Source organism: Rousettus aegyptiacus, unplaced genomic scaffold (assembly GCF_014176215.1).
Source record: "Rousettus aegyptiacus isolate mRouAeg1 unplaced genomic scaffold, mRouAeg1.p scaffold_m13_p_3, whole genome shotgun sequence".
Classification (NCBI taxonomy): Eukaryota; Metazoa; Chordata; class Mammalia; order Chiroptera; family Pteropodidae; genus Rousettus; species Rousettus aegyptiacus.
The window spans coordinates 110,766,219-110,780,377 of NW_023416306.1; the positions used below are offsets into that span (position 1 = coordinate 110,766,219).

General features: G+C 32.4%; 1 protein-coding gene across 3 annotated transcripts in view; it reads right to left on the minus strand.

Annotated features, from left to right (window-relative positions):
* Nucleotides 1–14,159, minus strand: part of DPH6 (diphthamine biosynthesis 6) — a 238,271-nt gene that overhangs the window by 219,205 nt on the left and 4,907 nt on the right. For all 3 annotated transcript variants that reach the window (XM_016139599.2, XM_016139601.2, XM_036238889.1), the window contains exon 3: nt 10,927–11,120. In XM_016139599.2, the coding sequence (XP_015995085.2) occupies nt 10,927–11,120 (194 nt within the window). The remainder of the gene's footprint in view (nt 1–10,926; nt 11,121–14,159) is intronic.

Consider the following 14,159-nt stretch of genomic DNA (forward strand, 5'->3'; position numbering starts at 1 on the left):
AGGAAAGTACTACATTCAGTGGGGGGATATCAAGGAAGAAATAAAAAAAGATGCCATAGGAATTGGAGAGGAAGGTTATTTCTGACTAAAATATAGCACTATGCAGGAAAGACATGGACTATGTGGGGAACAATAGTCTAGTTTAGAGTAGAACATACGTTCCATGTAACGAAATACTGGTTAGAAAAAGACAAAAGATAAGCTGAAGTCATATTATAGAACACCTAACAGATTCATAGTACACAACAAAAATTTATGATAGAGACAAATGTGATTGACTCTACACTTGAGAAAGATTTCCCTGTTAGGAGCATGCAGGATAAATTACAGAGAGTGAAAGACTAGAAAAAAACCCTAAGAAAAGTATGAGGGGTCAATTAATTTACAGTTCTGAAGCATGTTCACTCTGAAACGATACCCAAAAGCCTACAAAACCTATTAAGACATTATATATTATAAATAAGTGGGACTACATCAAACTAAACATTCCTACACATCAAAGGGTATCATTGGCAAAATGAAAAGGCAACCAACCAAATAAGAGAAAATATTTGCAAATCATATATCTTATAATAGGTTAATATCCAAAATATGTAAAGAACTAATACAACTCAATAGCAAAAAATCAAAAAAACAAAGTTAAAAATGGACAGAGAAACTGAACAGAAATTTTTCCAAAGAAAATATGCAAATAGTCAACAAGTATATGAAAAGGTGCTCAACATCCCTAATTATCAGGTAAATGCCAATCAAAACCACAATGAGATATCACCTCACACCTGTAAGAATGGTTATCATCAAAGACAACAGATAACAAGTGTTGAAGGTGTGGATAAAAGGAAGCACTCGTGCACTGTTGATGGGGATGTAAATTGGTACAGCTACTATGGAAAACAGCACAGAGGTTTGTCAAAAAACTAAAAATAGAACAAGCATACGAATCAGCAATCCCACTTCTAGGTATGTACCTAAGGGAAATGAAAACAGGATTTCAAAGAGTTATCTGCACCCCATGTTCATTGCAGCATTATTCACAATAGCCGAGATATGGAAATAACCTAATTCATAAATGAGTGAATAAATACAGATTACACACACACACACACACACACACACACACACACACACACACTGAAATATTAGCATTAAGCCATGAGAAAGAAGGAAATCCTAGTGTTTGTGACAACTTAAATGAAACTTGAGGGCATTATGCTAAGGAAACTAAGTCAAACAGAGAAAGACAAATACTGTATGATATCGCTTATATGTAGAATCTAAAAAAGTCGAACACACAGAAAAAGAGAGTAGACTGGTGGGGTGGAGGGCCTTAGGTGGGGGAAATGGGGAGATGTTAGTCAAAAGGTACAAACTTTCAGTTTTAAGATTAACAAGTTCTGGGGTTCTAATATATAGCATAGTGATCATGGTTAATAATACTGTATTACCATATACTTGAAAGTTGCTAAGAAAGAATATCTTAAATGTTTTCACCATAAAAAAGAAATGTTAAGTAAGTAGTGGGATGGAAGTGCTAATTAATACTATGGTGGTAATCATTTTTGTGATAGATAAGTATATCAAGTCTAACATTCCATGCCTTAAACTTACACAATGCTATATGTCAATTATATATCAATAAAGCTAAAAAAAAATCTTTATAATTTGTTTGATTACCAGTAATTTTCAATATAATTACTATGATAATTAGAATCCTACCTGCATGCATTATTATTATGTTAAATGTACTAATATACATTTTGTTTCCTTCTGTGAATCCACATAAGGTGTTTTATTTAGTCAAGAAATTGAATGACATATGTTAGTTGATGGGAACTACATATAACTATAAAGAAAATGTTAAATGTTCAATTAAAAAGACCAACAAAACTAACATTTATTGAGTTAATCTTGATTAAATGATAAGAAGCATCTTCTTTACTATCCTATACCAGATTAAAGAGATGATAAAACTAGGGTGCTATAAAACTTAGGATACAATACTTGTAATATATAGCTATTATAATTCACTCTGAATACTGCCCAGTGAAAACTAAATATATTACAAGGTACCTTACATAGACCGCCTGTCACTTTTTATTTAAATACCACCATCAAGCCCTATCAAGCTACCTCTTCAATGTCTTCTCTCAAGGACCTTTCTCACAGCTACTCCCCCAGTTCTGGTCCTCAGAATCTTTCAGTTAGCCTAGTCTCTCAGTTTTCAATTAGAATTCCTCAGGTCCCCTAATCCATTTCTTGCATTATAGTGGTCCAACCTAATAATCTTGAACTTTCCCCCAACTGTACAATTCTATGTCATTCCTTTTGAAAAATCCTTCAAGATAGTGACTTTCAAATTTGTTTGACCATCAAGAAATGTGTGTGTGTGTGTATATATATGTATGTATGTGTGTGTGTGTATATATATATATATATATATTCCAACAGCCTAGCATACTTATATACATATATAGCAACAGCCTAGCATACAAATAACATGTATATACATACATGTTTCACAAAATAATAATTAACCTTATTGTATTTTGATATTTTCTATTTTATTCAAATCTCTTTTATTTAAAAAAAAAAGTTGGTCATGACTCATTAAACTGAGTTTGGAAAATACTTCCTTTGAAATAATCCTTGGCCAAAAATTTAAGATACTTTCTTTTTTGGCTTCAATCAACCTTTCCAGACTTATTTCCCACTACTCTTTAAACTGTGAGCTCTAGCCAGACTGAACCACTCACTATTTCCTAATACATCTCATGATTTCCTGCTTCCATGATATTGGCTAAGCCGTGTTCTTAATTTGCAACATTCTCTTAGCTATTATCCCATACTTGTCTCCCTCAAAATCGAAATAACCTTCAAGGATATCGAATGTAATTTCTCCCATAATTCCTCTCCTGCTCTCCCAGTCCCCCGACATGGGAAACGTTTTTCTTCTCTGAATCCTACTTGCCCCTTAACTGTACACACTAATGGCAACTCAGCCTTGAGTCAGTTTCTTTGCTTATGTGTCTACCACCTCAGGGTCTGTGAAGGCAGAGACTGTCTCATATTTATCTTTTTACTCCATTGTATTGGTACATTAGAAGCATCCAGTTAATATTTGCAGAATGAAAGGCATAAGAAAAGTCTCTAAATGTTAGTAGTATTTATTAAAGTTAACAGTAAAAGTCTCAAGATTAACTAAACATCTTTTTGATTCACTCATTTTTTTCTCACTTCAGCATGTCACAGAACAAGTCCTTATTGAATCATCTCTTAATAATAATAATAATAATAATAATAATAATAAACTATAAATATTGATGGTATTTTTTATGTCTATTTTATGATTTAGGCACTATAAATTTATGTAATAAAGATATTCCAAATTTAAAAGGGAAAATCAGTATAAAAAGATCAAGATCTATCATATTGTTATGTGGCACCAAAAATGTTTTGTGCAACAATAAAATGTAAAGACAACAATAATGAAAAAGTAATTCATACTTATCAATCTTGGCAATGTGTTCTTGACAATTAATGTTATTTAAAAGAGAATATAACAAAGACAAAGTAAGCTACAGATCTAAAAATGAAGGAAAAGACTACAGGACAAAAATGTACATCTAGCATCTTAAGCAACACAAATCCAGAAGTAGACATCTATTAAAAGGTTTCTGAAAAATACTGGTAGCATAGCCAGGAAAAAAGAAAATAAAGTCAATAGGACACAGATGCCAAAGACTGAAAAAGCATAAAGAAAGAAATTTGAAACACAAGTCAAACATATCCAATACACTTTAAAATATATAGAGCAGATGACAAGATAGAAAGAAAACTATAGTTTGTAGAAGGACTACAAGGACATAAAAGTCAATTGGTGAATTTACAGAGGCACTGAATGAGACAAAAGATAAAGCAAAAGAGTATATATGTGCATATGTAATATACATGCAGAGTCATTGATGTCAAATGGAGAAAGTTCAAGGTTGAAAAGACAGAATGATAATTTTGCTAGAATGAGGGATTTTCTAGGCTTTAGGGGTAATCTACAGATGGACTCTAGACCTGTGATAAGTTTACAAACTGTAATAATTGACAAATGTGATCCAATATTTTATCTTCCATCATGTGCTTTCTCATGCATGCTTGACTTTATTATCTGCAAGGGCCAGAGATGGCAGAGCCTCAATACAGCCACACCTGAGAGTCGAAATGACACTGGTCTGTGTTAATTCCCACCCTTCCTGTTTGGAGCCCAGAATCAATACTAGAAAAGCATTTCTTATGCCAAGGGACCAGGTTTAATGTCCAAAATCTTTGGAAGTGACAGGGCTTGAAGCAAGCTGTGCAATGCTGAAGAGCCAGGAGCAATCTGTACAGGGCAATGTGCCTGTTTAATTAGCACTATGTCTGGGTCCTCTGAAAATCTTAAGGCCATCTTATATGTTCCTCCCTCTCCAAACCATTTGGATTTGTGTCAAGCCACCCAATGATCTAGGATTTGTTTCCCCTAGATCCAAAGTGAAAAGAGATCTACAAAGTAATTTTCCACCACCATAAGCAGGTTTTCTAACGTGCAGATACCAAAAATGATTTGAAAAAGTATCTGTTCGGCACTTTTTTATAAAATTTTCTGCAGCTAGAAATTATTCTTGGTATACTTAGTGGTTATAGTGCCAGATCTGATTGGATACTTTATTTTGAAAAGTTTCAGTATGATGTCCATTCCACTTAAGCTTCTAAACGGAAACACAAAAATAAAATGAATTTACCAATAGTTTTACATCATATTTTGTAATAGTGTTGTGACTCCTCTGCAATAGATGAATTATTATATGAAAAATAATTTGTTAAATTTTGGACTAATTTATTCAACAATCTTTTAAAAGCTAGCCATCTGCCAGTAACACTGCTGGACATCAGAGATACAAAAATAAAGAGTACTGACCATGTCTATGAGTACCTCGCAATCTAGCAAGAGACAGTCACATAAACAATCCTGCTAGAGTCCTTTGAAGGACAGTAGAGGTATAAACAAGATGCCACAGAAGAGACAAGAAGGTAAATTAGATCTGGTTTCATAGAAGGATACAAAGTAAGAAAGGGTTCTTCAAGAAAATGAAAGATAAGGATAGAGAAAAGCTTAGGCAAGGACTCAAATATGAAAGAGCAATACCCTAGAAATATTAGTTCATTATAACTTGAACCCAGAAGCTTGTGTAGGAATGTCAGGATCAGAGTGGTACAATAGCAAGGGCCTCTTCTTAAAGTGTCTTTTGTGTCAGGTTAATGTGTTTGGACTTTATCTTGATAGTGGGTTATTTAAGCATGTATACAGATTAACTGACAACAATATGGCAGAAGGAATGGATGGAGCATAGGGCAATATTGAGGGCAAACTAAATAGTTAGGAGACCCCTGCTCAGTAAAGATGAAAAACAAGTAACCATGAGAATGAAGTCAAAGGATCAGATTTCAGCAGTCACAGAAATATCAACATGGCCTAGAGATCTGATGGTGGTGGTTGGGGTGGGAGGGAACTGATGAAAAGTGTAAGTCTGGTAGCGAGACCCAAGATGGACTTAGGTGGTGAGATAAATGATGATGTTATTAACTAAGAGGGAAAAACAGGAAATGAAGCAAGTTTGTGCAGAAAAAATAATGAATACATTTTGAACTTGTTGACTTTACCATGCCTATATGATATTAGGGTGGAGAAATCATAAGCAACTGAATATAAAGGTCCTGGAGTATAAGCTTACTGTTGTGGCCCCAATGGTCAACTATTTTTGAAAGTAGGTAAGGAAGAAGAAGAGGGAGGGAAGAGGAAGATATTAGAAAATGAACCATTTAGGATGGTTCTCTAGTTTATAAACAGTTTAAAACCATTTATTTTCAGGAAACATATTGCTCTTTGCCCCTGTCTCACAGTTCACCCTTACACCAGCAACAGCCTGCTTTATAGTTGGAAATTTACCCTCCCCATAGTGAGTTCTTCTGTTGTTTCCACAAAACCAAGATACTCCATCTCCTGCTCCAGGAATGGTATATAACCTAGGTCTGCTCAATCAAATAAAATCATCTTCTCCCAAGAATGACTGGCTCATGGATGATACAAGCCAGGACACTGAGTAACAACAGACACTGAGTAACTAGATTTTCCTTTGACCTACTTAAGAAGATGGGAACTTTTCCTACTAGATTGAACTACAAGAATGTAACCAGCGGCCACCTTCTAACTACAATGTTCCTGATTGAGAATAGAATGAACAGAAAGTAGAAGCAAGAGACAGAAATAAGGAAATGCGGGTAGGCAGCTTTGATTATATAATTTGTGTCCTGTTTCTAGTCTACTTGAAGCCAAACTTATCTTTAGGTTATTGTCAAGAAATCCTCTTTTTATTTAAACCAGCTTGAATATGACTTTCTGCTCTTGGTAACCAAAAGATTTAATTCTAACCAATACAAAGAGTAAAGTGGCAATTGATGTTTACTAAAAATATTAAGTTAAAATCTGGTTTAAAAAGTCAGTCATTTATTTATAAGGAATTCATAGTTATCAACACCAAGATACCTAACGAAAAAAAGAATATGAGGGAAGAAAAGTACCAAATATTAGAAAAGGAAGACCGAAACTGAATATTCAACTTAAGGAAGAATATTAAATTAATTACATTAGAATAAAATTAACACAGATTTCTAGACTGAGTCCATTAAAATTAAAACAAATGTATATCCCCCCAAAAACAGAGAACAGAGTGGTGACAAAAATGGAAAGAGGATTTTAATTTCTTGAGTAAGAATGCAGATGAAGAGAGAATACAGCTGATAAACAACAGAGGAAGTTATAACCTACTATTTGCATGGAAAAGAAGAAAGCCAAGAAAGGATCCAAACTAGGTGATATTATCCTGAACTCTAGGAATAACAAGTTTAAGATATGAGGTTGGAAAATTTCTAAAGTCAAAAGTATTCACAGTCAACAATATATTCAAGAAAAGCCTACAACATGAAAGAGAATATAAACATTAGAAAAAAAGACCACAAAGAAAACATTAACATTTCAGAGAATGAAAGACAATGTTTAAAATCTCTAATCTTTATTTTAAGAAGGGCGTAGTGATGCTATACCACAGAAGGAGAAACAAGTTGTTATGATAAAGGACCAATCCATTAACAAGTAAGTTCTTGGCTATTAAAAATATGATTGCTAAATAAAATATGTGAGAAAAGAGAAGTGCCGTTTCATTCTAGGAGGTTTAACATCTGAACAGTAAGAGTTCCAGAAAAAGGGACTAGAGAAAGTTGAAGGGAGGAAATTATCAAACAAATAATGGGAGAGCATTTGCCAGAGCATCTTCCCACTGCAGTTCTATTGGCTCTGCCATTTTTTGGTCAGATTTGACATCAGATTTTCTTCCCACAAAAAAAAAAAAAGGTCATAGCAATTCTAGTCTTCCCATCTACACAATCCTCTTTAGAGGAGAAAGAGCTTATCTTCTGCCAATCAGCCAACCATCCATCATCTGCAGCTTCAGCTTCATTCTATTTGGTACAACATAGGTTAACAAAACCACCCCTGATCCAATCACAATGATCAAGAGAATGGCAAGTTGTGAGTGGTTTTCACTTGGATTAATGTCATCCCTGAACCAACACTAAGGGAAAGAGGACAGGAATATGCTGCAACTTAATTGGAAGATGCAGAAGGGATGCTAGGGTAGCAACTTCAACGTCCAATATATTGTTATGATATTTTAGTATACCAAGCATAATACAATCATACAAGTTAACAGAAAGGAAAAACAAATCAGCTAAAAAGGAACAAAGGTCACATCGACATCAAACTTTCTCATCAGAAAAATTCTAGAAGGCCATGAAGTAATATCGTCAATAATTTTGGGAAGAATGACTTTCGATCTAAAATTTTAAATTCAACCAATGTACCGATGTGAGGTACCAATGTACAAATGTGAGGGCGGAATAGGAACATTTTCAAAATGTAAGGATTTGAAAGTTCCTTCTCTAAAGAAGTTCTTAAAGATAGACTCCACTGAAATAAGAGAATAAATCAAGAAAGAGGAAAATATCATACCTAGTAAAAAGTGGCTCCAAGCCAGTGGAGAAAGAAAAAATATACTAATCCTTAAATATATTCTCTATAGAGATATGGTATTTATAGGTATTTACTACATTGTTTATGTGACTTAAAAACACACACAGAATTTGAAAATTACTATATTTTCAAGAATACAGGTTATCTATATGCTAAATTACTCCTGATGAGAACTGAAGTGACATTTTAATATTAAAAAAAAATTCTAATGAATAAAAAACTAGCTATATGGAAACCAAGTATTTTATAAACAGCTTGGGATATATGTATGTCATAATCACCTGATCTATGAAACATAAAGGCTTATTACAGTTTTATTAGTTTTCATAACTTCTATAAAAGTTAGTAAACTTTTAACTGTAAATTCTTCCAAATCTTTCTACTTCTTTTTTGTAATTAGCCAATTAAATTCTTTACGAAAAGGAACATCTTCTACTAAAAAATTAGCTCTAATATTTGGGGGAAAATAGAGCCTCAAAAACATAAGACTGACTTACATGTGAAAGCCACAAAATTGAAACATGTTATAAATAAATGTTTAAAACAAAAATGAATCTAAATGCTTTCAATGCTCTATTAATATTCAAAGGATGAAAAAAAGCAGTTCCATATTTTTCTTAGAACAAGTGACTAACCTGAAGAATTATAGCTTTACTAGACTCGTTTTTTTCCATAATTACTCAATTACTCATTAGAATTTGTAAGATCTCTATTGGAATCTTTTCACCACTGTATCACAAATGGATTTGACTATAAAAGCTTGGTTATACAATCTTTTCCATAAAAACAATATATTTCAGATATTTATGTCCTTAAAATATCCCAAAGTAAAATTAGTATTTCTACACAGGAAAAGAAGGAACTATTTACTCCTAGACAACTTGATAACATTTCTTTCAACTATAGTTATAATTATCATGTACAAACTTTCAAAGCAGAAGTTGTCAAGATTTAACATTAGCATTAGTTTATGTCATAACTGACGGTTATATAAAGATAATGGCAAGGCATCCATTTCTCCAAATACAGCATGATCGAAAGGGAAATTTCTTCTTAATTATTACTAATCTGATCATTTTTAATTAAACCGATTAGTAATTTATTATCTTTCCCTTTGTTGGAAGGCTGTTATCATATAGCTTCTCCAAAGTTATCAGTTACCAGCGATTTTTTAAAAATCCAATTACTACTAGTGTGAGTCCCATCATTTTGTAAAGCCGATTTATGCTAAAACTTAATAGTCTATTTCTTTATAATATGAAAAAGAAATTTTGAAAATCCAGAATTTGCACTTAGTACTTCCTATCTCAGACTGAATATAGTCAAGATCTTAATTGCCTATATGGAGAGAAGACTATTAAAAGTGGAACTCTTTTATGCCTTTCCCTTTGTTTGATAATCAAACAAGTTTTTCTTAGCATATTATCTTCCCAAGCGGGGGGCGGGGGGGAGGAAGAAAAAATAGGTCCTTGTGATTTCCTTTGAGAAGTACCTACTTCTTATGCTATCCAGAACTAACCAGTAAATTAAATTATGGAACTATTCTAAGTATTTCTTCTTTTAGTTTCTTTTTAAAAAGATAAATAAAAATGAAAATGTTCAGACATATAAAATAAGAAATATTTTAATCAAGCACACTTCAAAGGAATTTAAATGCTTCATATACTTTTTGAATCAAAATCCTTACTTGATATGAAGCTTTGATCAGCATCAAATTTAAATTATAGCATCGAAGTAGCTATTTGGGACTAGAAAATTTTTATGACACAGCTTCAAGATTAACTTCTGAAAAGCTGAACTTCTCTGAAGAATGAGAAAATGAAATGCAATGTCCCTTGGTAGAAGAAGGGACAGAAATCTTACTTTCTTTTGTGAAAAAAATGTTAAGACTTCCAGGAAATATTGGCTTAAATTCTTTATTTCATTCAATATCTCTTATATGAATTGACTATAGCGGACTAGATAAAATTCATACTTAAGAAGACTACTGAATTGTATTCAAACAGTTTGTTATCAGTGAGAATATAACTGCTTAATATAAAATAATCTCCATTAATTAACATGTACTGAGTACAGTACCTACTAGATAAAGGAGCCCCACATTTTTCTAAGTTTTCTGTCTGGAGAAATTAACAATGAATGTACAATGGCTGCCTCACTCTAATATATAGAGACTTAAGTATTTTATTCATACCGTTTCTACTAGATTTAAACAAGGTCCAGTTTCCCACTTTCTTTAGATCTATTTAAACTTCATCATATCAAAAAAGTCTTGCTTTACCATTTCTCATCATTACTCTAATAACCTTGACTCTGCTTCATTCTTCTTCATAGTACTCTTCACCAGAATAAATGTATCTATTTGTTTGTTTGTTTGTTTGTTTGTTTTTATTGTCTCTCTTTCCACTGTAAAGTGAGCTCCAGTGGAACAGGAACTTGCCGGACCCATTCATTGTCCTATTCCCTAGTTCCTGTAACTATATACCAATGTATTCAAAAAGTATTTGTTAAAAAAATGATTGAAAGGTTATCAGCTCCAAAATCCTAAGGAAAAAAACTTAGTTAAATATCATTTGACACACCTGGGTACCAAAGTATATCAAAAGTTATATACTCTTTAAAAAGTTAAATATTCCTTAATTAAAAGGCATAGTAACAATTTCTTTTCTATCTAAAATGATAAAATATCCTTACAAAAAAATAGTTGAGCTACTAACCATTGTAAATTATTTATTATTAAATAATTCAGTAAATATAATTTTCTAAATTACACATTAAATTCAGTGAATGTAATTGGTTACTCTGCATACCTTAACAAGTTTCAAAAGCTCATAGAGATCTTCAACTTCATCCCCTTCGCATTTGGTGTACACTCGTCCTGTATCCACACTCCTTCCTCTTATGGTGTGGCGATAGAGGGGAAGGGCCATGGCTTCTGCATACAAATCAATGGCATGATGACCCACTGTCTGATACATGTAGCTATCCAGTTCATCTGACCCCACTGCAACAATTAAAGTGGGAATAATCAGTAAAACAGAGTGGAAAAGAATGGATTTAAAAGTTTATCTAGGTTTTACTGCTTGGAGAGTAGTTAACACATAACTTAAAAACTATATTATCTTTCTCGGTATTTATGAAGTAAAATAAAATATTTATCCTTAGTTGCATCCAGTTAACATCAGCTCTAGTCATTTCTACTGTTAATTACAAATACAATTATATATAAAATTTTAAAACTATATACACTAGATATTTAAAGAGAATTCTCTCCAATGAATTTTAATTATTCTATTAGAGATTTTATGACGTAAATGTTTTTTCAAATAAATCAAGGTTATTCACGAAGTCATCTAGAGTTGTAGCAGAAAACCTTTCTTAATTAAATATTTACTTAGTTAATAAGTAACAAATGTTTTTTAGAAAAAAATTTAGATGCTATATTTTATTCAGTACTTCAACAAAACACATACACACATAAATTCAATAGTATTAAAGCACTTACACAAGTGTATAGAAATCTAACTTAAGCTAGTTAGCAACACAATCACTGGTGTCACAAGATTCCACAAATATCAATATGGGTAAAATATTCAAAACAGATGAATCGCATCAGACTTTTTGGTGATGCAAATGAACTTAGAAATATATTGGAATGGCCTTTGTGATATCGTAATTTTATTTTTTAGAAAAAATAATGAATATACATAAAGATTATTTGCAAAAATATCACAGCATTACTTGTAATAGATTAGAACTTATGGCATATTCTGAAATACTGTGCAACCATTAATATAATTTGAAGAGCATTTTTTTAAAGTATATTCTGCAGAATAGAAATCCCATGAGATATTCAAAGGTGGATGAAAAAAAGGATTCCGTGGTCAAATCAGTTTATAAAACGTTGAGGAATAAACCATGTTAAACATGTGTCTTTGCTGTAATTCTTCCTAGGCTAATGTGTTTAAGGTGCTCCAATAAGGAGGACAGTATGAACTCTCTCTCAAATTTATCTATCCACAGAACACTTACATTTTATGTGTTATTTTCATTCCAAAGAAGATATCTAGGAAATGCTATCGCAGAATAACATGACATGGAAGATGTTCATAACATATTAAGTTTAAAAAAAAGGTTACAAAACAATTTGTTTGACATATATGCAAATGTGTGTATATGTATGCACATGCGCCAAGCAGGTCCAGGCTTTCCTCTGAATGTCAAAGTATCTGTCAAAAGGCACAAAAAATGATATTGTAAGGAAAGCTCCTTAAATAATCAAAACCATCAACCACATGCCATCGCGTTTTGGCGCTCCAGTTTTCTGGACCTACACACTGGATTGGCTTCCATGTACTGACATTATTTCTAAAGCTCTATCTACTTCTGGTCCCAGTAGGAAGTAGAGATATAGTCAAAGTTATCTAAAAATGTTTCAGCTTACCTTCATCTCAAACTTAAACTGAACCTTTAAATGTATTAATTAAAAAAAAATACTGATACAATCAAATTACTGTATCTAAAGAACTTTGAGCTTCTTAGCAAGAAACATCCTGATGTTTGCATAATAATTAAAACATTTTACTGACTTTAGAAACCTAGAAGACAATTTTCTTTTAAGGTTCCATTTAGTCCTAACCACAATGTAACTTTTATTAAGGGAAGCTACATAGTAATAATGGTATGAGATCAAATAAAACCAAAAGGCTCCATGGTTGCCTGAAGCACCTCAATTAACATGCCACAAAATTTCCTACTACAAATTTAAAGAGATGGTTTTATAAATTTTATGACAACTTCACATTATCCCCATTGATGGGGATAAATTCCTTTCCAGACTACCTATTGAAAATGCAGTGCCATGAATTCACTCTAACCAACTTTACTCTGTACTGGAGTCATCTCTACCAGTCATTCCTCATTAAGGTTTCTTTTACAACGGAAAAGAAGTTAATCAACGAATCATTCAATAATCACCAATTTCCTGCAGACTTTATATCAACATTAGCTAAACCATCTCCATTTCCCAACCTACAGCCATCTATTCTCTTTTTCTACAATTACTATCATTTCAGGTGATTGTTTCCAGCTTTTATTTCAAAATATTCCAATTCTATTTACTATTAAAATTTTTTCTCACTAACAATACTCTAAATAAATGTCTCCATTTCATTGTGAGGTATAAAGATATACTTTATTTATCATAAACACCCTGTCATTATCACATGGAAGATTATACTGTAATGATTCGGTACAAGGTAAATATAATAATTCACATAGAAAAACTGAAGACAAGATAGAAACTCCATGGAGGGAAATTTTGATTATATTATATCAAGTATGTATTATATATTACATAAACATCTGCTTCTTAAATACCAAACCTCTCAAGATAGAAAGTTTAAAAAACCCACTTGCTTGACTGACCACAAGGGATAAAGGAATTTCTTTACTTTGGCCATAGAAAATAAGCCTGCAAAAAAATTCTGCTGCTTCTTCTACAATATAGAAGTTACAATATAGTTCCCACTCGCTCTTAGTCAGAGTTTTCTGGTTATTATTTAAAGTCCAGAAATAGGAGATTATTTTCAAAACAACTAAATTCTAAAAAGCTATTGTTATTCATCATCTGAACCCCAGTGCAAAATCCTAGAGTGTTTGTTTACCTGACCCTCTATTGAGCCTGTTCTTTTTCTTCCTATAAAATATTTCTAATCTCCATCTTCCCACTTTATTTTCAGCATTATTTGGATCTTAATTATAGAAGGAAAAAATTCAAATACTTGACTGAAATAACTGATGGCTATTCCAGGGCTAATTCTAGTTAGTTTATTATTCATCTGCCACCAATAAACTGAGTGAACGCCTATAAAATGCAGAGCTATCCCAAGTGCTGAAGAGCAATTAAAGGAAGATAGAAGATATGATCTCTTTTCTCAAGAAGTTTACGAGTAGTCTATTTGGAGATTAAAAGAAAAGACAAAATAAATAGAAAACGACTGTAAAATGATATAAAAATAACAAAGACTGGCAGCCTTGAGGG